At 58.5% G+C, this 27,389-nt stretch overlaps 3 protein-coding genes across 4 annotated transcripts; 1 reads left to right on the plus strand and 2 right to left on the minus strand.

Moving 5' to 3' along the window:
* Nucleotides 1-925: 925 nt before the first annotated feature.
* Nucleotides 926-12,978, minus strand: MAP2K2 (mitogen-activated protein kinase kinase 2). Its single transcript, XM_074851658.1, has 11 exons — nt 12,842-12,978; nt 11,576-11,786; nt 10,019-10,165; nt 9,277-9,354; nt 8,785-8,836; nt 8,565-8,689; nt 7,019-7,232; nt 6,036-6,100; nt 5,133-5,194; nt 4,410-4,455; nt 926-3,008 (listed from the first exon to the last, which is right to left on the minus strand). The coding sequence occupies exons 1-11, from the start codon at nt 12,925-12,927 to the stop codon at nt 2,898-2,900; spliced, it is 1,197 nt and encodes a 398-aa protein (XP_074707759.1). The 5' UTR covers nt 12,928-12,978; the 3' UTR covers nt 926-2,897.
* A 349-nt stretch (nt 12,979-13,327) lies between these two features.
* Nucleotides 13,328-19,169, plus strand: CREB3L3 (cAMP responsive element binding protein 3 like 3). 2 transcript variants are annotated; one of them, XM_074851649.1, is made up of 11 exons: nt 13,328-13,386; nt 14,254-14,362; nt 15,638-15,762; nt 15,941-16,196; nt 16,681-16,796; nt 16,987-17,118; nt 17,196-17,302; nt 17,459-17,527; nt 17,640-17,724; nt 18,499-18,595; nt 18,668-19,169. In XM_074851649.1, exons 3-11 carry the CDS (start codon nt 15,640-15,642, stop codon nt 19,009-19,011), a joined length of 1,329 nt encoding a protein of 442 aa, XP_074707750.1. In that variant the 5' UTR covers nt 13,328-13,386; nt 14,254-14,362; nt 15,638-15,639; the 3' UTR covers nt 19,012-19,169. The 2 variants fall into 2 exon arrangements, with proteins under 2 accessions (XP_074707750.1, XP_074707749.1); XM_074851648.1 differs by lacking the exon at nt 13,328-13,386 and having other exon boundaries at nt 13,410-14,362.
* Nucleotides 19,170-19,908: 739 nt separating this feature from the next.
* Nucleotides 19,909-27,236, minus strand: SIRT6 (sirtuin 6). The gene is made up of 8 exons (XM_074851663.1): nt 27,114-27,236; nt 25,794-25,921; nt 25,243-25,425; nt 22,790-22,849; nt 22,247-22,342; nt 21,542-21,622; nt 21,092-21,215; nt 19,909-20,363 (listed from the first exon to the last, which is right to left on the minus strand). The coding sequence occupies exons 1-8, from the start codon at nt 27,177-27,179 to the stop codon at nt 20,028-20,030; spliced, it is 1,074 nt and encodes a 357-aa protein (XP_074707764.1). The 5' UTR covers nt 27,180-27,236; the 3' UTR covers nt 19,909-20,027.
* Between the last annotated feature and the right edge of the window lie 153 nt (nt 27,237-27,389).

Genomic DNA, 27,389 nt, shown 5'->3' on the forward strand with positions numbered 1-27,389 from the left:
CCCCAAAACCGCCTGTGACACAGATATGGAGAGCACCCACATATGTCAGGGGGGGCGTAACCCCAAGCACCCCCCTCCTGTCCCACAGAAGTGGGGTTTGGGGTACCCCTTCCTCCAGCTCTGGCCAGACCCCCCCTTCATCCCTGCTCCCCCCAAGCCACAGGGGCTGTGCTCACCCCCAGCCCGGGGACCCCCCCGGGGACCCCCACCAGGATTCCCAGCCAACATCATCAAAACCTGTCGCAGCTCCCATGGGTGGAGTGAGTTTATCCTGGTCTCTGCAGGACAGCCCAAACCCTCGGGGGACCCCAAAACACCCTCAGAAGCAAAACCTGGACCCCCCTCAAAGTGCCACCACAGGACCTTCACACCAGGGACCCCACAGGGTGGGGGGGGACAGGGACAGTACCAAGGCGGGTGCCCAGCATCACCTCCCCACAGCCCTGGCATTGCTAACGGCACGAGAATTCTGCAAAATAAAGTTATTTTTCAATTCTGGGCCTGATTTCCATTTTGCCAGCGCTGCCCAGGGCTGGCAGAGCCCAGCTTCACCTCTCCCTGCTTCTTTTCATCTCAAATACTTAAAAGCCATAAATATTTCACCCCAAATCTTTCAGAGCTGATCCCGGCTCCCCTGGGGCAGGATTTAGGGCATCGCACCGTCCTCAGACCCCGCATCCACCGGGGCCAGGGCTGCCTCATGCCAAGATAATTCCGTTATCGCCTGCTTCCGCTGGAGGCAGCCGATGGGCAGCATGGTGAGAGCCACCGGCGCATCCTGGCGAGAGCCACCGGCGCATCCCGGCACGGCCGCGTCCCCAAACACGGGCAGTGACATCGCTCCCATCCAGGGAGGACCCGTGGGGGTTCCAGCTCTGCAAGGGTTAAAGCCACTTGGGGCACAACCAAGAAGAGAAAAGGCCTGTAAATGTAAAGTGCCATTTATTTTTTTTTTTCCATGATGAAAATATCGAGTTTAAAAAAAAAAAAATTGCACCAACAAAACGCTCAGCACGCTTTATCCTCCTCCTCCAAAACCCAGCACCAAAACCAACTGAAAATATCCTAAAGCTTTATGAACCCACCTCCCACTTAAATTAAGAGGCAAAAAAACATAACGACGAGCATCCCCACGGCTGGGGGGTGCCTCGCCCAGGCATGAGCTGAGCCAGTGAGCACAGACCCCCCACCCCCTAAATCTGGGGTCTCCCCCCACTCCTGGGTTTGCCTTGGGGGGACGCAGCTGCCCCCAGCGCTTGCCCCGAGCAGGGCAGCACCTTCATCCTTTGCTGCGGAAGGGGAAAGAAAAAGGGTACGAGAGGTTTGGGGTTACCAAGTCACAGCGCTTGCTTTTGGGGGGCTGCCACGGTGGGACCCGAGCGCAGGCAGAGGGGATGTCAGCCACCAGCCCAACGGAGCGAAAAACCAGCCCAAACAGAAGGAAAACACACCCCAAAAAAATCTCACTGAGCTTCCAAAAATCATCTCCTCACGGGGAGCCTGCAGAGCCCTGCACGGGGGGGGAGCAAATCGCCCAAAAATACAGACGCGTGGTGGAACGTGAGGTGACAGCGGGGACCTGCCAACCCCACAGCGCTGGATCCGGCCACTGCCCTGGGGCTCAGCCCTCACAGCCGCGGGGCCACCACAGGCCCCACGGGGGGTTTTGCAAGGTCCTTCCTGGGCAGGAGGGGACGTGACAGGCATAAACCATGGTCAGGTGGCCTTGGGACAAACCAGGTCTCGCTGGGGGGCGGTTCACCCCCTCCCTGCAATGCCCAGCCTAAGCACCCCGCACCTCCCGGCCCAGGGGCTCCAATAAGGATCCCTGGGGCTCTGCTACAGCCTGAGAGGAGCTGGAGGAGGAAAACCCGCAGCTCGGAAGGGTTTCACCCTTCCCTGTCCCCAGGAGATGGCAGGGTCAGGAGAGGGACCCCACTCCTGGGCTAGCCCGGCTCTGCCCAGGCCACGGTGGACAACTGGGCTCTGCCTCCCACCTCTCTGCGCTGGAAGGAGCCAGGGAAGGGAACTCCATGCTCCCCCCTCACCTCGGCACCTAAAGGTGCGAGCCACAGCTTGCCAGGGTGCCACAGTCCCAGGGGAGCTGCTCACACCGCCCCCCCCCCCCCCCCCCCAGCAAGCCAAGAGCTCAGCCTGCGCTCAACACATCGAGACCCTTCACTAAATATCCAGTGCGTGACAAGAACAGGCTTTAAAACAACCGTTTAAAAAGAAAACAAAAAATACAAATCTCTCCTCCACCTGCAGACAGGCCGGGAGGGAGCTCACTGCTCTGCTCTTCTCCAGCTCAGCCATAAATCACCCCACAGACCTCCTGCCCACATCGGCAGGGTGCCCACCTCCTCCCCAGCCGCCCCGGGCAGGACGGTGACACTGTTTTGGGCCACCCCTAGACAGGGTTTCTCCATTCCTGGCCCCACTGATTTTTCCACCCCGGAGCCCACGTGAAAACCAGGGAGGAGGTGAAGCATCTGCTGTGCAGCCCCTTGTCCCCATCCCCTGCCACCGTCTCACACACACATGCAGCTGTGCACACACACGATTATTTTTTTTTTTAACCCAAGTGAACATGTTTCCAAAAAAAAAAAAAAAAAAAAAAGAGAAAAATTAACATAAGCAGCACCACATTTCCCAAGTGTCAGGAGCTCCAGAGCTGGAGCAGAGGCCTGGAACACCCCCACATCTAAAGAAACCAACCCCGCTTTGGCTGGGGGGATCGGCCGATAAAGACGTTTCCAAGGGGACGGTGCTTTGCCGCTGGGACGTGAGGCGAGAAGGGGCCGGGGAGGAGGAAGGAGGGCAGTTCGGTCATTTACTGAAGGAGAGGAAATGGTGACAGAGGCAGATGTACTGACACCAGGCGGTCGGCTCGGCCCTCACATGGCAGCGCGGGTGGGTGTGCTGGGCTGGTTCAACCGCAGCGTTTTGCACAGCCAGCCGGCGAAATCCACCTCCTCCACTTCGGAGCGTTTGATGAAGGTGTGACTCTGAAAGCGAAGGGAAACAAGGTTAGGAGCATCGTCGGCTGCTCCCCGGCTCCCAAAACCCAGCCCTGTGCCGTGGGCTAGACCCCGGAGAGGTGAGAAGATCCTGGTGCTACATTTCAGGCGGCTCTCAGGCAGCGAAAACAGATTTTGAGAAAATATTTGTTCCTCGCAGCCCTGTGGCTGGGATTTTAATCCGCGCTGGCCATGCAGTTGACACACAGGAACAGGAGGAAGGATGATTTAAAGGAGAGCAGAACCTGCGTGGCTCCTGCCCGCGAGCTGCCCAAAATCCCCCTGATCCTCGCTTGCCCCTGGATGGCAAATCCTGCTCCTGGGGGCAGGAGGTAACAGAGCACAGGCGGGACACGACAACCTTCACACAAGGGCATGGGGCCGCAAGGACACAGGCCACCCCCTCTGCAAGGGCTGTGTGGGCGCAGCCAGATGTAGCTCAGGGGCTCAGCGTGATGCCGAGGAGGAAAGCTGAGGTCAACATGGTGACACTGGGCTCACAGAATGGTTTGAGTTGGAAGGGACCTTAAAGCTCATCCAGTTCCAACCACGTGCCACGGGGGACACCTTCCACTCGCTCAGGTTGCTCAAAGCCCCGTCCAACCTGGCCTTGAACCCTTCCAGGGAGACAGAATCCACCACCTCTCCGGGCAGCCTGTTCCAGTGCCTCACCACGCTCACACTTCCTTCTATCTAATCTAAATCTGCCCTCTTTCAGTTCAAAACCATTACCCCTCATCCTATCCCTACACTCTCTGATAAAGAGTCCCTCCCCAGTTTTCCTGCAGGCCTCCTCTACATACTGGAAGGCCGCTCTAAGGTCTCCCTGGAGTCTTCTCTCCTCTGGGCTGAACACCCCCAACTCTCAGCCTGTTCTCACAGCGGAGGTGCTCCAGCCCCTGATCATCTTCGTGGCTCGAGCAGCTCCATATCTGTCTTATGTTGGGGGCCTCTCAGCTGGACACAGCACTGCAGGTGGGGTCTCACCAGCGCAGAGGAGAATCCCCTCCCTTGACCTGCTGGCCACACTGCTTTTGAGTAGCCCAGGATACAGCTGACTTTCTAGGCTGCAAGCACACACTGCTGGCTCGTATTCAGCCCATATATCCATATTCATCTGCCCAGCTCGGGAGGCAAAGGTTTGTCCCAGGCACCTCCACAGACACAGGACAGCCGGGTGGTTCCCGTCCTGGGCTCTGCATGGGCGAGATACCATCACTGCCTTTGAATCAAAGGTGAGTCACTCCCTCTCCCAGGCTCTATTTAGCTCATCTTAAGCTCAGCCTGGGAGTTTCCAGCCTTTTGAGCAAGAGAGGCACAGGACGGGGCAGCAGTTTGCAGATCTGGTGCCACCCCACTGTAGAAAGAAAATTGCTCTCCCCCACTTACCATCAGCATCTTCAGATCTGCCCGTTCTGCTGGATTTTTAATTAAGCTGAAATGAAAAGAACAAGAGCGCAAAACCAAGGTTGAGACATTTCTTGTGGGAAACCGGTTATCTGGCTGGAGAGGTCCCCAGCTTCACTGAAAGTCACTTGGCCTCCTGGCTGCTTTCCCCAGGAGCTTGGCAGCGTGCAAACGGCTCCGAAAGCATCATCTCCAACAGCCCAGCTCCTAGGGAGAGCTGCAGGATCTGTCTCTTCTAGACCACGTGGATGAACTGCGCCCTGCAAATGGAGAAAAGGACCTAACGCTTGGCAGGGATAAGTGATTTTTGTAACGGCCAATGTCTGTGATTTAATGGGAGCTGCAACAGCATCTTCAGGTGTCCCCCCACCGCATCAGATCTGGAAGTCGATGGTGTACGCCTGGTGCCTGCAAGGCTGTGGGGTGACTCACAGCCCCAGCAATCTGCTCCACCATCCCCCTGCCAGGCTCATATTTAGAAGGTGCTGGGATACTGCTAAGCATCACCACAAATAAACTGCCTTTATTCCAACCCTTCCCAAGTTCTCAGCACAATGCAGGATCACACTGCAGCCAGGGAGAGATCACCTATGGAGCACGGAGAACACTGCGTTATGCTGAATATTCTGGGTGGAGCAGCAGGCTGCAGAGCTGTCAGGGAGTACATACAGGCCTCCACCTTCAGCCATAAGATAAAATCCTTACCATTTATTTACAAACTCCTGGAAATCTTGCGTGAAAACTCCATTTGGCAGCTTGGGAGGCGGCTGCAAAGAAAAGAAGGGTTTTCTGCATCACTGTGTGTTAATGGGTCAAAAAACAGAACGTCACCCACCATCTTTAATGAGCCGCAGAAAAGCTGTGCTCTACAGCTCTCCTCCTCCAAGCTGCCCTTTACAGCCAGGGAACTGCTCCCTGCCACTTCTTACCCTGGCAGCACGTGGCTGGGCTGGCAGCAAACTGCTGCCCCAGCACGATGTGCAGCTGGGGGGACCCCACGCTGAATCGCTGCCAAAGCTGGGAAACCAAAATTGCAGCATCGCAATTCTGGATCCAACCTCGCAAATCCCAGCTCTGGCAACGTCTACAGCGGACAAAGCTGATCCAGAAACGGTAATTGGGGGTCAACTCCTATCACCTTGAAAGGGGAAGCTGCTCTTTCCAGTTGCTGGTGGGATGGAGCCTACCTGAAAAGTCTGGTAGGACATTTCAGCCTGGGATTTTAGCACTGGTCACCCTCATTCAAAGGGCTTCAGCTGAGAAAACAGCATCTGCGCAGAGGGAGCGTTCAGCCTTTGCTGATCTAGGGGGGAGCACGTTTGAAACAGGTGGCTGCAGGAGGAGCAGGTCATTACAGCCAAGAGCTCCTCTTTCAGGGGTATTATGAACTTCCCTGCAGAGCCTTATTCCAAAACCAGAGCTGCCTTCGTGATACAAAGAGACAGGAAGAGGGAACACGGGAGAAGGAAAGGACGTCAGTGCAGCTTAGAGAGGTTCTCTATCAAAAAGCTCCTCTTCAAGCAAAAGTTTTGGAGCCTACCCTGACTCAGCAGGTACTGTGGTACCTCAGGGAAGCCCCAGCAGAACCGACAGTAAAGAAACACCCACCTCATTAACTATATAATCCAGCAGTTCAAAGATGGCCATCGCAGGCCGGCTGTCCATCCCATGGCCTGCGTGGTTAAGATGACAAAAACAGTGGTGAGAGGCTGTTCAGGGACAGCGAAGGGCTTCATTTTGTGTGAAAAACCTGTATGCTGTGGGACTTCTGCTGGGAGAGGCAGAGGCAACCCACTTGGGAACGACTTGCAGTTAAAAAAAAAATAACGAAAACCAAAACACGTTCTGAAATTTCACATTTCTTTCACCGTGCCTATAGTCCAGATTTATTTCCTAGCTTGGAGCATTTGGAGAGTACCAGACCATCTGCTGTGGCAGGCTGGCAGCGCTTCTAGAGCCTTCTGCTTCCAAGCAAATGGCTCAAGCGGAGCCTCCTCCAAACCCCCGTGCTGGTGTGGTACTTCTATGAGAGCTCCCAGCAAAGCTCTTCCCAAAAAGCTGCCTCTAGCTTGAAAGGAACCTGTTGGCAGCACAGGCAAAGCCAGAGGAGCAACAGGGGCTGTGACAGTGTCCCTCAAAGCATCTCCTCCAGGGGAGCCACATCCCGACAGCCAGCACCGTCCCCAGCATGGGGTGCTTTGCTGCGTGGCCTGAGCCTTCTCACGGGACACAGCAGGGCCTAAAGGAGCCCAGGGCAGGCAAACTGAGCTCTTCAAAACTTTAAGAGACCCAAGTTGGACTCCACATCTGTTCCTTCACAGCATCCTGAGAGCAATCTCCACCTCCCCATGCAAGACCCGACGCCCGCCTGCGCTCATTAGGAATTACAAACCTCTGAGGTCAAGTGGATTCTGCTGGAGCATCGACACGGCTCCGTCTGCTCTGCAGAGAGGGGCCTCCCTAGAAACACTCACCTCCCCGCCACAACCTCATCCAAAGCGGCCTTTGGCTAACCCAGCCACACCGAACAAAACCCGACCCCTTCTCCCCCACGTCTGTGTGTTGTTTCCAATGCATACGACAGCCCCTACCACTGACGGGGCGTCCTGGGGGCCTGGCCCGCGGCGAGATGCTGTGAGACTCTCCCTCTGCCCCGTCCACCACAGGACGGCCAAATATTGCTTCCAGTTCCTTGGAGTCTGGCGGGGGGATTGGGTACCTTCCGATAGACAGCTCCACTAACGACAGCCCCATGCTCCAGATGTCGGACTGGACCGAGTAGTGGGTGCCCTGCAACCGCTCGGGCTGGAAGCAAAGACCACAGAAACACACATTGACACAGAATATCAACAGGCAAGTCAGAATTATCAGGCACTGAAATTAAATAGATGAGACTCTGATGGCCTCTCCAGCTCAGCTCTCCACCCCTCCAGGGAAAGGACTGTCCCAAAGGGGTCATGTGCAAAGAGGATGTGAAATAAAGATCATGTGCACACATAAAGCACTTGTATGCATCTAACCAACAGCTACAGTTGAGCAGCGTTTAGTTGCTTATACTGAGGAGTCCAGAGCACACAGTAGGAACCTATTTCTCTGTACGCTGAGATCTAATCAACTCAATTTATTAACAGACTTTGTTTTTCCTGCTTATTCCTGTTAATACCCAAAAGGAATGTGAGGAGCACAAAATCCACTCCAGGCTCTTACCATTGAAAGAAAAATTAAAAATAAACAAACCCATGCAAGTCATCCATACTGGCAGTTTTGAGTCAGCTGTGCAGACCCAGTGGCTGAGTGTAAAGGAGATATTATTTTTAAATAGCCACTGTCTAACTATAACTGCACTTGAATAACCATTCCCAAAATACGAGAGCAGCTCAGACCTAAGCACAGTAGTCTGAGGGCTTCCCTAATAACCCACCGCTCACCTCCAGCCACGAGCACACACGGTGTGGGGAGCAGACCCCCACCTTCCCTCTGCCTCTCAGCTACAGAACCTGGGGACTCGGAGCCAGCCAGGAGGTAATTTTATTGTTACAGGCACTCTATCTGCAGTTCAGTAACACTGATTATGATTCTCATTTAAAGGAGAGACACAATCAGCTCTTCCTGCAGTTCACTCTCACTGGCTGACTCCAATTTGGCTTTAATTTCCCATTAGCCTGTACCAAAACCCAGCTGCACTAAACTGGTTTTACCCCCATTTTGCCAGCAAGTGCACGTGGTCAAAGCAGCAGAGGAGGCGTGGAGGGGATGCAGATGCTGGTACATGCACTTCTTTCTTGGACAGAGCTTTGCATACGGGAAGAGAAGATGTTTTTGAACGCACAAACACTCGCCAAAATAAAATACAGAACCATTTGTAGGATCTGAAAAGCTTTTCCCTGCAAGTCTCTGCATTTCCACATGCACCACTGCTAGCCGGGCACAGGACAGCGACTCCTCGAGAGGATGTGGGGGGTGTCTGCTTCTCGTGCCTCGAAGCACTGGGCTCACCCCTGATGTGAGCCAGGAACGGGGCAGTCCAGATGAGGATGGAAACACAGAGCAAAAATCGGACGCTACACGCTGATTCCGCAAGAGCCGAGTTGAACCCGAATTGTGAAAAAACCCAGCCGAAAGTTGAAAAGAACTTACAGACATGTAGGACCGAGTTCCCACAAAAGAGTTTGCCATGGAGTCAATGAGTTGACCGCTGACCCCGAAATCACACAGCTTAATCTCTCCTCGAGAATTAACCAGGATGTTGGAAGGCTTCACATCTGACAACAGCAAGAGAGAAGAGCGTAAACACGACTCTAGGTGAAATACAGGGCTCTTGTACCGCAGGCAGTTATTTTTAGGTTCCTCCTCTCACCTCTGTGCATGATTTGGTGCTTCTCTCTCAGATACGCCAAGCCTCTCAGAACCTAGGAGGAAATCAAAAGAGAGGATGAGATCAGAGCTGGGAAGGGAAGTGCTTTCCCTTCAGCAGGACACATTGCGTAAACTCCGGGTGCTGCCACGCTGCAGCTTGGCGAAGAAAGCCACCCCGCAGTGTCCATGGGTTTGCAATTTATCACCAAGTCAATCACAGATCTTGGGTTTACCACCCAAGAAAGCTTCTCCCAAATCTTCTCCAGGAGAGGCCAACACCAGCTGGTGCCACACAAGGGGTCAGAGCTACGGAGAGTAGTTGGGAACCTGCTTTCCCCCTCCTCTCTTGTACACACCACGGCCTCCTGCCCTAGTCAGGCTACGAAAGCGCGTATGGGGAAACGAAGAAAGCTTCCTGAGGCAACACAAGCATTATTCCCACACCGTGCCCAGCAAATCCTTTCTGGAAGCCTGAAGAGCCACCGTAACTCACCGCTATACTGACTTTCCCCAAGATCTCCTCGGGAATTCTTTTGGCTTCTTTCAGCACTTGATCCAAAGAGCCGCCATCCTAAAATAAAGAACGTGGAAGTGACCAACACGCCAGTCCCCAGCAGGAAAGCAGAGCAGCTGGCTGTACAGGCAAGCGTGCCCAGGGAGGGCAAGGGGTATATAAGCAGTACATAGCATCTCAGCTCAGCTGTCTGCAACGACTCAGCATCGAGCACACTCCTTTTACAGAAAAAAAAAAAAAAGATATCTGATGATCAGAGCTCAAACATCTCACTTGAAAACGACTTTAATGCTATCTTCTATCAGCTCTGCTTCTTGTTATTAGTTCTTAGCTTCCTTTCCATCAGTGGTAAATGTGAAGATGATGCTGTCAGCGCTGATCCAGAGGAGCGACAACACTATTCTCCACCACAGACAACAGAAAACACACCCTGAGCTTCACGGGAAGCTCTGTAGAGCAGGGGGTTTACAACATTTCCGTTTGGCCAACCCCCAAACCTCTGCTTCCGCTTTCCAAAAAGTCGATCTCTCTGTCCTTTTGATGCCTAAGCAGGAGCACTCAGCTCCTACCAGGAGCACAGTGGCCTCGCTGCAGCCCGGGCAAGGAGCCATCGCAGCTGGCAGAGCCCTAACCCTTCTCACCTGCAACTGCAAGTCTCAGGGAGATGCAATTCAGAACAGTCCCGGGAGGAGCAGATTGCAGAGGAGGAACGGGGACTCACCATGTGCTCCATGCAGATGGAGATCTCTCCGTCACTGTAGAAGGCTCCATAGAAACCCACAATATATGGGGAATTACACTCATGCAGCACCTGCAGCTCTCGGATAATCTGATTCCTGATGGCCGGTTTGATTTCTAAATGAATCAGCTGCCAAGAAAAAAAAAAAATATTCAAGGTGTAACACCTAGAAAAACTGACAAGAACCATGTGAGCAAGTCCTGAGAGTTGGAAAGAATCAAAAAACATCTTCAGGGGAAGCTCTGCTTTGGCATAGACTTTTTACCATTCGTAGACTAAGATTAAAGATAAAGGGAGAAGTAGAGCCCTGTGCAGGCTGTTAGCGACTGAAGCAACTGCCGGCCATGTAACACAGGGAGATCGCACAGGATAGAGCAGAAAGACAAGTCAGAAGTTTGATGCAGATCTGACTCAGCAGACAGGAGCATTTTCACAAGTTCTGTAGGTGTCGTAAGAAGAGGTGCTCTGATATCAAGGAAACCACAGAAAGTAAAAAAAAAACAAACCATGAAATTTATACACGTGAAAGAGTTTTATTCCTTGGCTCCACGTAGAGTCAGTTAACAGAGCTGTGGGTAGGGAAGCCAGAGGCTAGAAAACACAATGGCAGGTCAGAAAAAAGCCACTGCTACTGTAAGCTCTAGGTCACCCCACCCCAGGGACGTCTGTCCTTCCCACAGACCTAGAAAGGCCGGTCTCCGCAGGAAGGACAGCAGTGCTGCAGCTTGCCCTTGCTTCAGCTTCTGAACATGGAGCTCCCAACAACCTCAAAACCACCCAGTGACACCCAACGCTCCTAAATCAAACGCCCTGGAAGGCTTCGAGAGCTCAGCGCTGAGTGAAGCCACCTAGAGAAGCGGATTTGCTCATGAGACCCACTAAACCACCACAACAGCGGCTGAGAGTAGAGACTTTCAAGGAAGCTGTCCTACAGATGAGCGGTTGCGCTGTTCTGGCCCAGCACTGCCTTTTGGAATAGGGACACCAAGCATCTCCTAGTATTCCCCTATAGAGCAGCACAGCAGAAAACGTTGCCCATAAACCCACGTCTGAGAGGAACCACTGTCACGGCTGCTTCGAACTACCTTGGGGATCTGTTAAGTGGGTGGCAAAGAACACGTGCCAAACCCACCCCTCCACCTGCCATTTCCAGTTCTCATTAGCCATGACCTAGGCTCCTCAAGAGATCTGCTTCCTGCTTCTTCTATCCAGTTTAGCTGAGTTCATTAAAACCAGCTTCACTGGAAAAAAGAATAAACTTATGTTTTCACACAAGGCACTCCAAACCCCAGGGACCTGTCGCAGAGAGCAGGGCCTCTCCCAGGAGAGGACTCGGAGACAGGCAGGGCAGCTCAGAGGTGAAACAGGAGAAGCTTCATGTAAAACCTCGCTGGGGGCAGCAGGGACCATGTTCCCGACCCAGGCGAGGTGGTCAGGGTGCAGAGATGGGTCAGTGCAGAGAGATCCCAATCAAAGCCGGCTCTCCCAGGGCTGGGCAAAAGCACCAGATGCTCCAGCACAGCACCACAGCCCAATTACCTTCCGTGCCATAATGAGCCCTGAGGGTTTGTGCTGCACTTTGGTGACCACGCCGCCATTGCCAGCCCCCAATTCAGAGATCCTCTCAAAGTCATCGTCCTTCAGCTCGCCCACTTTGGCTTTTTGTGTGAGGAAAGCTTCCAGGCGCTTCTTCTGCTGCTCATCCAGCTCCAGTTCCTCGAGCTTCTTCTGAAGGTCCACCAGGTTTGCCCTGGAGAGGGGAGGAGGAGACAGGAGGGACCATCAGTCGCTGGGCTGTGAGGGCAGCACCAGAGAAAGAAGAGTTTACATCTCCTCTGGAGAGGAGCTTTAGTGTCGTCAGCTGTTTTGGGAAAGCCAAGGAATAGGGAAAATCCTTCAACACTTAAAGAGGCAGCACCAGCAACCTCTCCCAACATAGGGAGCCAAGCTTGGGTTTCACTGTGAAAGATGAGAAGGGCTTTCCAGTGTCCAGCAACCCCCTGCTCCATTACACCCCCTCCGCCACCCCCCAAACCCCCCACTCCCAAGCACAAAGGGGTGCCTGTGCTCCCCCAGCACCTGCTGCTGCGCTCCCATCGCCTGTGCAGGCTCCAGCTGCTTTCTCCCATTTGCTGCCCACTCCCTTATGCCCCTCCACCCACACCTAGGGCAATGGCTGGGGACAGTCTCACCCCACCCATTCCACCCAGCACCCCCATGAGATGTTCTGCCTCCCCCTAGCACTGCCCACGCCCCCCCTCCACCACCCTTTGCCCCACACGTCTGGCCTGCCAAGCCCTGATTGCTGCCCCCCATCCTGCCCCCCACACCCCAGCTGCCCCCAGACCTTCCCCCAGCCTCCTCTGCCTTCCCTGCCGCCCCCTCAGCAAACGTGGGGCTCAGACCAGCCTCCGCCCCCCCAGCCCATCCCAGCCCATCCCGTCCCAGCCCACCCAGCCCCTCAAACCCCCAACCTGCCCCCTCAGCTCCGGTCCCCCCACCCCAGACACCCCCAGGCTGGGCCCATCCAGCCTCCCCTGTCCCGGCTCCCCCAGGCCTGCCCTGGCCCCCCAGGCCTGTCCCGGCTCCCCCAGGCCCGGTGCCCGCCCTGCCCCGGCCTCCCCAGGCCCCGAGCCCGCCAGCCCCGGCCCACAGGGTCTCCCCGGGCCCTCTGCCCGCCACGTCCCGGCTGCCCAGCCCCGGTGCCCGCCCCACCCGGCCCCCCCAGGCCCGGTGCCCGCCCCAGGCCCGGCGCCCCCCCCGGCCGCGGCGCAGGCTGGGCGGGCCGGGCCGCCACTCACTCACTCGGCGGAGCCGTCGGGGCTCGGCCCCTCGGCAGCGCTGGGGGCGATGGTGAGGGCCGGCAGCACCGGCTTCCTCTTGGCCGGCATGGCCGGGCCGGGCCGCGCCTGCGGGGCCTAGCGGGGGCGCGGCCGCGCGGCGCGGGGGCGCGCGGGGGCGGGGCCGGCGGGGCGGGGCGGGGCCGCGCGGAGCCTATCGGGGGCGCGGCCGCAGGGCGCGGGGGCGCGCGCGAGGGGCGGGGCCGGGCGGGGCGGGGCTAGGCGGGGCCGGGCGGGGCCTCGGAGTCTCGCGAGAACTCGCTGAGGGGGAGAGGGCGGGAGGGGGGCGGGCGGCCATGGCCGACGGGGCGAGGCCTGGGGCTGGGGCAGGGCAGCTCCCGGCTGTGCTGAGGGAGCGAGCGCTAATTGCCTTGTCAGCCATTAGCGACCCCGCAATTATCAGGAGCCCCCCATTCCCTGCCCGCACTGCCTGTCCCCTGCCCGCACTGCCCTCCCGCCTGACCCCACGCACCAGGCCCAGGGGATGCTCGAGGGCCCTAACGAAGCCGGGTAATTAGCAGCCCCGGGGGGACCGTGGCGCCGGGCGGGCGGGTGCCCTTTGCTCGGTTCCAGGGGCTCCCGTCTCTGCCGCAGGGCCATAAACCAGGGAGCGGCAGCCAGCGCGGGCAGCTGCCTTCCCCGCTGCCGCCCGGTCAGAGGGCGTCGAGCGGCAGATAACGGGACGTGGCCTTGTCCCCACGTCACGCCTGGGTCACACGCTGCCTTACTCACCCGTCCCCTCCCTGCGTGAAGGGGATCCAGGGGGGATCCCAGGGGATCTGGAGGGTGACACGGGTGACACACGTTGGGCTGACACCCCCACCACGGCACGATGGGGAGGGGTGAAGGCAGCGGCCAACAAACTGGCGTGTTTGGTCCCCAGACAGCCTCAGGGAAAACTGAGGCACGGAGGGTGCAGGCAGCCCCTCCGGCAGGCAGCGCCTGGGCAGGCAGCACAACCCAGGCTCCCAGGTCAGCCCGGGCCGCAGGGACTGGAGGCAACCAAGGTTTGTTGTGGAGGAAGCCATAAGTAGTAGAGTCCAAGTCAACGTCTTCACCGGATGTTGTTCTCAACACCTATCAAATGTGATTAATGCTGATACGCTCACCAAAAAAAGGGAAATTGTCCCCAAAAATGGGTGAAAGTTCATGGGCAATCACAGCACTCGGACTTCGCTCGCCAGCCCTGGGCCCCTCCTGCCCTGCTCAGCGGAGGAGGACAAAAACATTTGGCTAATGAGTTACGGAGCGCAGCAGGTCCATCCCTGGGGCGGCCCTGCTATCGCTCACCACCATCCCCAATCAGGGATGGGAGATTTTGCAATCCAGGATGTTATTTCTGAGCAGTTGGAGTTTAAACTTTGCCACTTGGGTCAGGACACCACGGAGGAGGAGGAGGAGGTGGCTGGTCTCAGTGTCTGTCCTGCTCCCCAGCGCACCAAGGGAGTTGTGAAGACAGGACGGATCTGTGCGGGATCTCACACAGGTATGTCCTGGCTGCTGGCGCTCAACGGGGTCCCTCTTCCTGATGGTCCCACAAGGTCATCAGGGCTCACTGGAAGGACTGAGGATGGACAGGGTACAATAAGGCCCCTCGTGTGGGTTGGCAAGCCAAACATCATGGTGATGGTGACCATCCCCAAACCTGGCTTGAACGACACTTGAGTCTGTGCTTAATAAGTTGGGAAGGGCAGTTGGGTGATGGGCTGGGTGATTGGGTGGAGTGGGTTGGGTAGTTGGGTGGTGGGTTGGGTAGTTGGGTGGTGGGTTGGTTGATTAATCAATCAGACAGTTGACTGGTCAGTCAGTTGGTCAGTGGGTTGGTTGTTTGGTCAGTCAATCAGTTGGTCAGCCAACAGGTTGACCATTTGGTCTGTTTCTTGATCGGTTCCTTGATTTGGCTGGTCAACCAGTTGGTCAGTTGGTCAGCTGGTTGGTCAGTTAGTCAGTTAGTTGGGTTGTCAGTCAGCTGATCAGCCGGTTGGGCAACTGGTCAGTTGGTCTGTTGGGTTTCTCTGAGTCCGCGGTCTCGAGCAGTGCCTGGGGTGGCAGTGGCAGAGCAGGGCTGAGTCCCCTCCTTGGGGCTGGCCGGTGACAGCAGTCTCCTCCCCCTCCGCTTGCCACCCAAAATGATTAACCTGATCTTCTGGAGCAGTCACACAGGGGAGCTGACCCAGTCCATGAGTCTGGGTGCTCATCCTGCTCCTGAGCTTGGGGAGCACGGTGGAGCTGGGGCAGCTGGGTGCCTGCAGGGAGCCGCTGCCTGTGCAGTTCTCTTGGGGGAAAAAATAGAGGATTTGGGAGTTTCAGCTGCTGGAAGGAGGCAGGGTGGGGAGCCACTGCCATGCCCCTGAGCCCCTGCGTGCCTGTGCTCGCCCTCCCGCACTGTAGGGCTTTGCCAGATGTGCCCACATGTGCTCACAAACAGCTGCCGGCACACGCGTGGGCACAGACGTGCACATTGCGTGGACATAGACACAGAGCTCTGCACACGCGTGTGCCAGCACGGCCACGGGTACAGCCCGCCAGGCACACGGCCACGTGGTCACACGCAGCCACACGCGGGTAGATGCACCTCCCTGTGGTCCCGCACACGTGTGCTCATGCCCAAACGTGCTCCCTGCTCCCTCTGCCCAGCCCCATGCCCGCCCCACAATTCGGGGTGTCCCTGGGGCTGTGCAACTTGGAGGAGGAGGGGGAGGGGAGGCAGGGGGAGCAGTCTCAGGGGCTGGGTGAGGGACCTGACCCTGCCACCTCGCAGCCATGGCCTCTGGCGTGGGCAGCCTCGACAGCCTCGACCTGCTGGACCTCCTCTTCGACCGCCAGGATGGGATCCTCCGTGGCGTGGAGCTGGGGATGCCGCCGGGCACCTGGCACAAGGACGGGGTGAGTCCCCCAGGCTGGAGGGGGGGGCCCATCCCCACCTCATCCCTGGGTCTGGCAGGAGACACCCCCATCCCCACACCTTGCCCAGGAGCTGGGTCCACCCGGCAGCACAGGCAGTTCCTGTGGGCACCCCAGGGTGACAGACACCCCAGGGTGACGGGTGCCCGTGTCCCTGCAGAGTGCCCAGGACGGTGAGGACTTCCTCAGCTCCATTCTGGGCTCTGGGGACTCGGTGTCGGACTCTCCCAGCTGGTCCCCAGCCGCCAGTGACAGCGGGGTCTCCGAGGACCCCCCCTCTGACCAGCTCGACAGCCCCCCCAGGTGCTATGATGGGGGTCCCAGCGAGGTGCTGTACCCCTACGCCAACCCCTGCCGCACTCTGCCCCTCCCGGGGGGGGCTGGGGTCCTGCACCCCGAGGTTTCCATCGACCTGGGTGAGCCACAGGAGAGAGAGGCTGGGGGTATTGGAGGGACTGGGGACACTGGGGACACAGAGGAGCTGGGGTCTCTCGGGGATCATGAGGAAATTAGAGTAGCTGGGGGCACCAGAGGGAACTGGGCAGACTGGGGAGGACTGGGAGGTCTGGAAGACTGGGTGGGGAGCCAGGGGGAGCGGGAGAGCTTGGGAATTGGGGTGAAGTGGGCAGACTGGTGTTAGTGAGGGAGACTGGAAGTGGAGGGAGGTTTGGGGGGACTGGGGGTGCTGAGGTGGGCTGAGCAACGCAGGGTGTTTGGGGGGGGCTGGGGCAGGACCAGAGGGACAGTTTGGGGGGACAGAGTCCAGGGCCACTGGACTAGTAGGTGGCAGCAAGTCACTGTAGCTCTGGGCCATGGCAGAGGTGGGGGTCCTGCACTGGGGCCACTGGGGCCAGAGGGGGACACAGGACTGCTGACAGCCTCTGCTCTCCCATCACCCAGACATGTGGCACCCTGGTTTCTTCCTGGAGGAGAGCCAGGACCTGCCCGTGGTCTCCCCGCCCGCATCCTGCACCCTCACCGTCAAGGACCTGCTGCTCTCAGGCAGCTCTGACGCCGTGAGTGTCCCCATCCCTCCTCCTCCCCAGCCTTGTCCCTTCCTGGACCATGATCCCCTCCCCATTCCTGTCCCCACACTTGTCCCCACGGCCCTTCCAGGCCACCATCCCACCCTCCTCCCCGCCCCGCGGTCCCCACCGTGGTCCCTGGGGTCAGGCGCGGGGTCATCACCCATCGGTGGCCCCGCAGCAGCCGCAGGTGCCCAGCTCCCTGCTGAGGCAGAGCCAGGGGCAGTTCCAGGAGCTGGTACTGACGGAGGATGAGAAGAAGCTGCTGGCGAAGGAGGGGGTGTCCCTGCCCACGCAGCTGCCCCTCACCAAGGTGGGTCTCACCGTGCCTGGGAAGGGCGTGGAGGTGGGGGGGGCCCAGCGCTGACCCCCCCACCCTGTCTCCCCCAGTACGAGGAGCGGGTGCTGAAGAAAATCCGGCGGAAGATCAGGAACAAGCAGTCGGCTCAGGAGAGCCGCAAGAAGAAGAAGGAGTATATCGACGGGCTGGAGAGCCGGTACGGCCCCCAAACCCCTGCTCTGGGCACGCCTGCACCCCACTCCCGCCCCAGGCACCTTGGGGGCACCCAGCTGGCCAGCGATGGCCACACTGCTCCTTGCCAGCCTCCCCAGCTGTCCCCCCCCAACATTATCCCCTCTCCCTGTCCCCCCAGGATGTCGGCATGCACGGCCCAGAACCAGGAGCTGCAGAGGAAGGTCCTTCACCTGGAGAAGCAGAACTCGTAGGTGTTCCCGGGGCAGGATGGGGCTGGAACTACCCCCTGCTAACCCTGGCCAGGCCTGCTAGGGGCCAGGAGGGGCTTGGGGGTGCTCATGGGCTCTCCCTGTCCCCAGGTCCCTCCTGGAGCAGCTGAAGAAGCTCCAGGCCCTCGTGGTACAGTCAAGCAACAAGGCAGCGCAGACGGGAACCTGCATCGCGGTGCGTGCAGCCCCCAAACCCCCCCACGGCCTCCTCGCTTCCAGGGAGGGAGGGAGGGACACAGCCCCGGAGATGTGCTGGCAGGGGTGGGTGGAAGGATGGACAGAGGGACGGACGTGTGCTAAGGCAGAAGGATATATGGATGCTCCAGGGTTGGATGGGTAGAAGAAGGGATGGAGGCATGTGAGGACAGACAGATGGACGGAGGGATGGATGGATGGATTGATGGATGGATGGAAAGGAATGGATGGATGGTTGGATGGAAAGGAATGGATGGATGGTTGGATGGATAGATGGATGGAAAGGGATGGATGGTTGGATGGATGGATAGATGGAGATGGATGGATGGACGGATGGATGGATGGATGGAAAGGGATGGATGGTTGGATGGATGGATAGATGGAGATGGATGGATGGACGGATGGATAGATGGATGGAAAGGGATGGATGGTTGGATGGATGGATAGATGGAGATGGATGGATGGACGGATGGATGGATGGATGGAAAGGGATGGATGGATGGAAAGGAATGGATGGATGGAAAGGAATGGATGGATGGAAAGGGATGGATGGATAGAGATGGATGGACGGATGGATGGATGGAAAGGGATGGATGGACGGATGGATGGAGGTGTGCTGGCAGGGGCACATGCACCACAGGGGAAGGAGGGACACAGTCCTGGTTCTGCCACCAGCCCCCTCCCTGGGAGCCGTGTCCCAGAACCTGGTCCCCCTCCACTGCTGCGCACGGTGACGTCCCCCCTCTGCCCCCAGGTCCTGCTGCTCTCTTTCGCACTCATCGTCTTCCCCTCCATCAGCCCCTTTGCCTCCAGCAAGGCCGAAGCAGATGGCGATTTCAGACCCGTGCGAGGTGAGGGCTGCGCCAGGGCCATGCCGGGAGCTCGGGGCACCAGGGTGGGCCCTGACCCTCCTTCGCACTCAGTTTTTTCCAGGTCCCTGCACAACGCGGCCGCCTCCCGCGTGGTTTACACACAGCCCCAAGCCGGGGACGAGAAGCCCCCAGAGCCGCTGTGGCCGGAGCGCCTGGGCAAAGCCCCCGAGACCCTGCATGAAGCCTTCGGTGGCCGCACATTCACCCCCCGCCTGGACAAAGCCTCCCCCCGTAACGGCACGCAGCCGCTTGCCTCGGAGGGGCTGAGCCGTGGGGACGGGGACGGAGCCGACACCGTGTCGGGGGCCAGTCCCGCTCCGCGCCAGGGCCTGGCATCGCTGGCTTGGACCGAGGCTGGCCCTGCCGCGGTGCTGGAGCCGGCCGAGGAGCTCTGAGCAGCCCCCAGGGACCGCGGGGGTGCGATGGGGTGGCTCAGCACCTCATCCCCTATGGGACGAGCCCTCGGGGTGACCCCTCTAGGATCTGCCTCCAGGCGCAGGCAGATGCTGGACCCGCTTGGCTTTGCTTCTATCTGTCAACTGGGAAGAGAAGGCCGGTTCCCACTGGCCTTACTGGGAGGGAAGGGGCTGCTCCTACCCCCTGGGTGCAGCAGGAGTTGCGGAAGGGACACGGGGTCGCTCAGGATGGGGACGAGGGAACTGGAAGGGCCCTGGGCTGGTCGGCTATTGATGTTGCAACTGGTTGGTTTTGTTCTTTTTTTTTTTTTAAGCTTTATTTTCATCTCTGAATACAAGGTATTTTGGAAAAAATCCACCTGCTGTAGTTTAATATGGGGTGATCCACAAGGTTTCAAGGACCCTTGGGCCAGGGACAGCTCGAGCGCAGCTGCCGTGAGGTAACAGGGTCCAACAAAGCTGGGACACGAGGCCAGCCCCAGCCTAGGGCTGCCCTGGGAGCAGTGGGCAGAGGGGGGAGCACCATCCCCCAGCTCCCAGCCCTGCGCCAGGCCAGGATTCGGCCAGCACCAGTCCCCTCCCCTCCCAGGACCATCTCCAGCAGGCGCAGGACCGGCTCTGCGGGCAGAGCTGAGCCAGGAGAGCGCAACGGCTCATCCCAACCTCTGCCCAGCCCTGGCTTCATCCGAGATGGCACCAGCTGCCCTGATGACCCCCTCGTGTCACTGCCCCAGCGCTGAGCACCCTCGTCCCTCTGCCCCTCCGAGCTCTGCTGGACCCCATAACTGTCTCCTCGCAGAGAGGGAATGAGGTGCTCAGTCCTTTTCAAGCAGGCAACGCCCTTCCCGGGCCGGTGGGTGCAGCTGCCCCAACACGCACAATTCAAGTGTGTTTAATACTTACATAAAAAAAGGGACAATGTTTAAGGGTATAAAAAAAAGTCGGTAGGAAAAGCGGCACAGACGAGTGTCTAGACAGACAGGGAACAGTCTGGGTCAGGTGAGGAGAGGCTCCACCTTCATCTTCTTCACCGTCGTCGGCCCCGTGTCTGGGCTGGGACACTCCTGCTTCAGACTGTCACGGCGCTCCACCAGTGTGGTCCCCAGGCCAGGGCAGAGCCCACCCGTGCCGTTGTGCTGGGAGAGGGGCTCCTCCTTCAGCAGCCCGCGAGCCTCGGCCTCCAATTTGAAGAGTTGTTCAGGCTTGGTGAGCTCAGCGTGTTCCACCACCACCGGCCCCGTCCACTCCGGCACCTCCAGCCCCAAGTGCTTCATCAGCTTCGTCATGACATCGTCGACATAGGCGTGGATGCGCAGGTCAGCCTGTCTGTCCTGGGGCAAGCGAGGGCAAGCGCGGCGTTAGGAGACAAGCACGGCGTTGGGGGACAAACGCGGCGTTGGGGGACAAGCACGGCGTTGGGGGACAAGCGCGGCGTTGGGGGACAAATGTCCCCTCCCCAGGAGCACATGGGGACAGGGCCTGGGCGGTGGCTCAGCTGCACGCAGGCTCCAGGGCTCCCATCCTGGCTACACCGCGGGCTGGCAGGGCTCTGCCACCTCGGAGCACAGCCCAGAAACGGGGACAGGGATGCAGAGCCAGGCAGTGAGCTCCAGACAGAGGGGGACAGGGACAAGGCAGCTCTGGTGACATCCCAGAAACTCCCCAGCTCTCATTATTCCAAAGACTTTGGACAATCAGGCACCAAAACCAGGGTTGAACAAGAACTGACCTCTCCCCCGTGGCAGGGGTTACGTGTGTGCAGTTATTGTATATTGTGCAGAATATACAATTCACTGGAGGATACATCAGGCTTTGGGCTGAGTTTTTATCCTGCTTTTAAGATTTACCTTCCATTTTTAGGTGTTTATTGGCAGTTGCAGGTTTAAACCCCCCAGCCTGTTCGCTTGCTGAGCGAGACCACTCTTGTATCTGGCTGCCTGGGAGGGGACGACGTGCAGGGACTAACCTGTGACGGGGCTGAAAGAAGTGACACGAGGGGAAAGGAGCAGCGTGGAGCAACTTGCTCAGAGCGTGGAGCAGCGAGGACGCTCTCACTCACGTGTTTGGTTGCTTGTAGGTTGACTATGACCAGCTTCCCTCCTCTCTTCTTCGTGATCAGCGGGAGGTTGCCGCTGGGTTTGATCTGCAGAGAGGTCCCCAGAGTGACGGAGAGATCAGCTTTCCTGTAGGGAGGAGACAAAACATCCAGAACAGAGAAAAAGCCGTGGCTGTTTGCAGGTTGCTTCTCCCACCCTGCTCCGCTGTGGACTCTATAAGCTTCCCAAGCCGTGGCCAGAATTTGCAGTGGTTTCTCTTGGCCACTTTCCGGGGCGAGAACTGGGTGTTGCTGGGCTGTGGGGACGGCTCAGGGCTGCGAGGCACAAAACGCCACGCACCGAGCCAGGCAGGGTCAGCCCAAGGGCCACCATGGTGCGGACAGAGGACGGGGAGCCCCGGCAACCACCCTGGGGCACCGCGAGCCACAGGCGTCTGCAGCCACCACAGGTACCTGCAGGCTTCGTCCGCCAGCGTGAGGTCGCGGTCGGGCAGGGAATCTTCCCAGTCCAGAATGGTGTCTCTTAACTTCCCTCTAGAAAACACACACAGGGACCATTGTTTCCCCTGTCAGGCAGGAACAGGCAGCAGAGCTGCCCTGAGAGAGGGGGCAGCGACCCAGATCCTGTCCCACCCTCCCCAGCCCAGCACTGCGAGGGGACGGAGAGAGCCCAGGTGAGCTGAGGGGACCCACCGGCAGGCGAGGGAAGGCACAGAATTCACCTGCATGAGGGATTTTGTGGCTGGTGCTGCAGTGCCACCAAACCCCCAGTTTTGCTGTCCCAGTTCAGAGCTGGGATGCACCTTTCACTCCCCGTCATCTGAGCGGAGCCTGCAGGGCTCTGCCCCGCGGCCCGGAGCCCCCAGCTCTGCCGCCAGCCTGGATGAGGAAAGCAGCTGGGCTGGGCCCGGTGAGCCTGGATGAGGAAGCACGATGTGGAGCGTGTCTGGATGCCAGGTCACCTCAGGGAACCTCCAGCTGCAGTGCTGGGGCCTTCAGACATCTCCCCTACACCCACTACCTCTTCCCCTGAGCTGCAGGGACTGTCGGGCCAGCCCTGCAAAGCCAAGCCTGTGCACCAGAGCCACTCGCGCAGGTGAACGGGTCCCTGTCACCCCACGTCCCCTCGGGAGCCCCCATCCAGTGTCCCAGCCGTACCTGCAGGCCCGCAGCCCCCGGGCTTTGGTGACGCTGCACAGCCTGCCCGTTGGCTTCAGCCCCATGCTGCCCACGACTGCGTCCCGCACGTACTGCCTGCGGGAGAGACGGTGCCGCTCAGCGCCAAACCCTTCCCCGCGCTCCGCCCGCGTCTCGAACCAGGCGCTGCGGCTCTGACCAACAGCCCCAGAGATCTGCCACAAGCCAGGATGGAAAACCCAGCTTGTAGCAACCTTCTCTCTCCAGCTGGCAGGCCCAGGCCCTGCTGCAGGCAGCCCTGCTGGCACATCCGCCTTGCCACCAGGAGCAGGGTTTGCCAAGAGCCTCCCAGGCAACGGAGAATTCCCAGAATGTTTATTTCCCGCCGTTTAACAGGGTTTAGGATTCAAACAGACAGATCTGTCCATGTGCCCATGCGCACTGCACTAGAGGCCAGCCAGGCAGGCAGCCCCCAGCATCTGCAGGGCCTCCATCGCTCCCCAGGGACAGCAAGAAAGCCCCCACCCCCCCCGATGCCCCCCCCCAGGCTCAGGGCTCACATACTTGCCACATTTCACACACTCTTCCACAAACATGTTCCCGTGGAGCTCAGCCAACTTGTCCCTGCAGGGAGAAAAGGCAGAGGTGAGCTGGGGAAGGGTGAGAGCCCTGGGGGCAAGAGGGAAAGTGCCCGAACCCCCTCCTCACCAGGGCTTCCCCACTTCCCAGCTCCGCTAGATCGGACCTGCCAGGTGATGTGGGGTGGCAGGGACCCTCTGCCATGGCCTGGGGACAGGCACAGGGTCAGCACTGAGGGGAACTGCAGCCATATTTGTGTGTAACTATTACATCAGAGCAAGGCACCAGTGTCAGGCAGGCTCTGGGGGGCACTGGGTGCCACAAAACAACCTGGCCTTGCTGCAGGGAGGCAGCTGGCCCGGCCACTGACTGTGGGGGCTTTCCCTGTGCTGAGCGTGGCCACCACACAGAGGGCAAGCAGGCGCTGGCAAAACTATGGCACACTGAGCACTGCTTTGTGCATTTAACACAAGAAATACTGTTCAAAGGGAGTCTGGGCAGAGCTGTCCCTCTCGCAGGGCAGGGGAGACCCAGAGGACGTGTTCAGATCTGGCCAGAGGCCGCCTGTGCCACGGTTTCCTCTCCATCGCGGAAGTGCTACGTTATGGTCACCGCAGCTGGGACTAAGGGGAGGGACAGCACGTCCTGGCTTTTTAATTTTAAATGCTTCCATCTGCAGCAGTGATTCCAGCCCGTGTTCTGATTCAGCCTCAAATCTCTGCACCCGGTAGTAAGCGGGATCTTTGCTTTTCTCAGCACTCAGTGTTCCTCTCTGTCCTTGCACGGTTCCAGCCCTTGCCACTTGTTTTGACTAAAACTCCCCTCGAGCTCAGCGCGAGTCTCGAAGCGCAGAAGCTAAAGGAAAACAAGGCCACACTCTCCCTGTGTTCCCACAAGCCCCATGGTGACTGGGAACCACCTCCAGAGTGGAGGGAGACAGGACTGACTTGATTTTCCCCCATTCTGGCCCCAGTTCAGCAGAGCTTACTTAAGCACATGCTTGGGCAGAAGAGCTGTGCTAAACCAGAGCGGGAACCAGTGGCACTGGGCTGCAGGGAGCACAGTTCTGGTCATTATTTTTTATTCTTTCTCCCATGGTTTTTTAGCTTAAAAAGGCAAATGTGCTAGAAGCAGGAATCAGGACTCAGGGCTTTTAATAATAGGAAATACCCCCTGGAGGCAGCTCTCTGCTCAGCCAGTGATGGCTGAAGATATTTGTGAGATTCATCTTCTCCGAGGTCCCATTCGTGCTCCTCGTTCTCATCCCAACTCCATTTTATTTTCTTACTTGAATCAGCTGCTCTCCCCTTTCCTTTCCAGGCAGCTCCAAGCAGTTTCCCTCTCAAGACACTCACTCACTGGTCTTAAGTGCTGGAAATGGGTTTTATAACAGGCTGAAGTTTCTTGAAGGACCGTTGCCGCAAGTGCTAATGGAAAGGCAGGTTCCTTTGAGGGCATCTTTGAAACGGCCACTGCTCTGCTAAATGCACCTCAGCCCCCACCCACGCAGGGAGCACAGAACTGGTACCCTCGGCTCCCACAGGCCGCAGCTCCCCGCAGCGGGAACGCGGCCACGCAGGGTCCCTGACCTCATCGCAGTGGGCGAGGAAATCAGAGACCACGGCAGTAAGTCAGGGCACTTCCAACCACGGGACTCTGTCTCACCACGCTTGCAGTTTGGCAAATTTGTTGAGAGGCAAAGCACTTTTTAAGGCTATCTTGGGCCCGGGCATGCTTTCATCACTGGGGCAGCACCGCCTTTATTTTCTCACAAGAAATTCAATTTAAGCAAACTAAAATAGCACAAGACCCAGTGCTCTGAGACAGTTCTAGCAACACTGGTAAAACAGGGCGACACGCATCTCTGCAGGAGCAGTTTCAGATGCTCCCGTCCTCTCTCCTGTCCGTTCACCCCTCTGGACAGGCACAGAGGCAGTGGAAAGGACTGTGTGCCCTGAGCGTGGCTCTGAGCCCAGTTCCCAGGAGCATGTGCCCTACTTGAAGCTGACACCTGACTCCCCGGGCCACGAGCCCCCAGGCAGCCACCCAGCTGGGCTGCTCACAGCTGCACGCTCAGCTGATGGGTGGTGACATGCAACACTGCGACCTGATCATTTTTCTTGTGAACCAACAGTTTCTGGGTGTACTTCTAGAGAGCATCAACTGAGACTGACTTCATTTCATCACCCCCTGAATTATTACCATAACCTCTTCTCTCTAAGTTCAAGCTGGTTTATATACCCCTTCCCACACCAGCACATCCCCATTTCTGCTCCCCGTATCAGACACGGCAGACAGCCCCCAGCCAGCCGTGGAAATCAAGCCCCAGCATCAAACACTTGCACGCGAGGTCACGCTAATGGGGCAGCAAGAACAGCCACGTGGCAGCAGCTGGGAAAGGCACGAGGGACCCAGAGACAGGGCAGGAGAGGCAGTACCGTGGGAATCCTGAACGCACGTGAAGGCCGTCCACGTTCTGGCTGACCAGGAATTTCAGGATGCCAACTCTCTGCAGCCCCAGCAGCGCCATGTGAGTCTTGGAGGGCCTGGCATTCTCAAAGGTGGTGTCGAATTTTGGGGAGAGGCCCTTCTCTTCCATAGTCCAGACACCATTGGGCCCCCTGCAGCGATGGGGACAGAAAGAGTGAGAATTGAGAGCTCAGGCTCGAAGATGACAGTTGTAAATGTACCAAAAGCCCTATTAATGGAGGATGAGCAAGGCACTGCTAAACAAAGGTTGTGGATCACCAGTGGTTTCTGTTGTTGATGCAAGAAGAGCGCACGTAGGGCTTCTGTGGGTACGGCTTAACATCAAATGGGGGTGTGAGCGGGAAAGGGTATTTTCAACTGGATCCAGAACCAGACAGGAGGGATGGAGTAGGTCTGGCTGGGGTAGCAGGAAGCACAGTCCAGAGCTTTACAAGACGTGAGATGGACTCGGCAGAGGTGCCATCCTCCCAACCCCTCGCCTGCTGCCCACCGCCCTTACCTGAAGTCGGGAATCCCCGAGGCGGTGCTGATTCCAGCCCCCGTGTGAAACACCACATTGGAGGAGCTCCTGATCAGGTCTGCCAGCTCCCGCACCTTCCTCTCCAGTTCCTCCGGCGGGTCAAAAATCTGAGCAGAAGAGACAAACCACCATGGGAATGGAGAGGGTGCAGAGATAGATCCTACACACCTCCCGGCACAGAACCATTCGGGTTGACCCAGCGCTGAGGGATCTGGTGGAGTTGGGAACGGTCAGGGTGAGGTTCATGGTGGGGCTGGAGGATCTTCAAGGTCTTTTCCAACCTTGATGATTCTGTGATTCTGTAAACCACAATTCTTTCTTATCCATGAAAGGAAAGATTTCACATTCCTTAATGACAAAAGCATTTAATGAGAGAGAAACAGCTTGGATAACCCATCTCCAGGAGGGTAAGGGCTTAAAACACCTAACGCAGATGAGGGTATTTCTTGCTCGCACTGGCAGGAGGCTGATACCCCGAGCAGTGGCTGGGCTCCAGGGCACTGCTGGCTGCGGGAGGACAGGAGCGAAGCCGGTGCCACCCCACGTGTGCTCAACTCCAGCTGTCACCAGCACAGCCACCGGCTCTGCGGACAGGACAGGGCCGAGGGACGGCCAGCGCACGGGAAGCCGTGGAGGTGGGGGACATGGGGACGCTGTGGCTGGACGTGGCCGTGTGCCCACCCGGCTTTCTGGCACGAGCACAGGATTTATTTTCTCCGAGATGCTTCTCCAGCCCGGTCTCCTGGGGATGGGGACTGAGGGCAGGTTCCTGCGTGTCCCTGTTCCCCTCACCCCCCCCAGGCTCAGGACAGGCCCCTGCGTGTCCCTGTCCCCTCACCCCAAAACCTGTTTTTTTACGCTTCCCGAGTACTGCGGGGGCCACGGGGCTGGGATCACCCCCGCGGTGCCTGGGACAGGCCCCTCACACCCACCCTGGGGATCCGCGCTGGGGAATACAAAGGGTCCCCTTACGGCTGGGAGCCCCTGGGGAGTGGGGGGGCACAAACCGGGGGGGTAGTGCTGGGCCTGGAGGACAACGACAACGACAGGAGGGAGCCACGGGGCTGAGGGAGGACAAGGAGGGAGCCACGGGGCTACGGGGGACATGGAGGGACCCTCGGGGCTGGGAAGGACAAGGAGGGAGCCATAGGGTGGGCCTGGGGGGGACACAAAGGGGTCTCTGGTGCTGGGTTCCCCGCGGGAGACACCCACGGGGCCGAGGGCCTGGTTGCCATGGAAACCCGTCAGGCCGCAGCAGGCCTCGGGTGGGACCGGGAGGCCCCTCCGCGCCGCGCTCACCTCGGGGAGGCCGCACTTGCCCTTGTCCGAGTACGGCGAGAGCCCGGCCGCGTAATTCACCGCCATGGCCCGTCCCGGCCGCCGGAGCGCGCATTGTTGCCAGCCCCGCGGGCGGGCGGAAGCGCGCGGGGAGGCCGCGAGGGGCGGGGCGGCCGTGAGGGCACCGCCCGGGGGAGGGCGCCGCTGCCGCCATCTTTGTGCCGGGCGGGAAGGGGTTGAGGGGGCTGGTTGCCCTCACCCCGCCAGGCCTCGACTGTCCCCCCACCACGGCCAGGG

The sequence above is a fragment of the Strix uralensis genome, chromosome 27 (assembly GCF_047716275.1).
Source record: "Strix uralensis isolate ZFMK-TIS-50842 chromosome 27, bStrUra1, whole genome shotgun sequence".
Lineage (NCBI taxonomy): Eukaryota > Metazoa > Chordata > Aves > Strigiformes > Strigidae > Strix > Strix uralensis.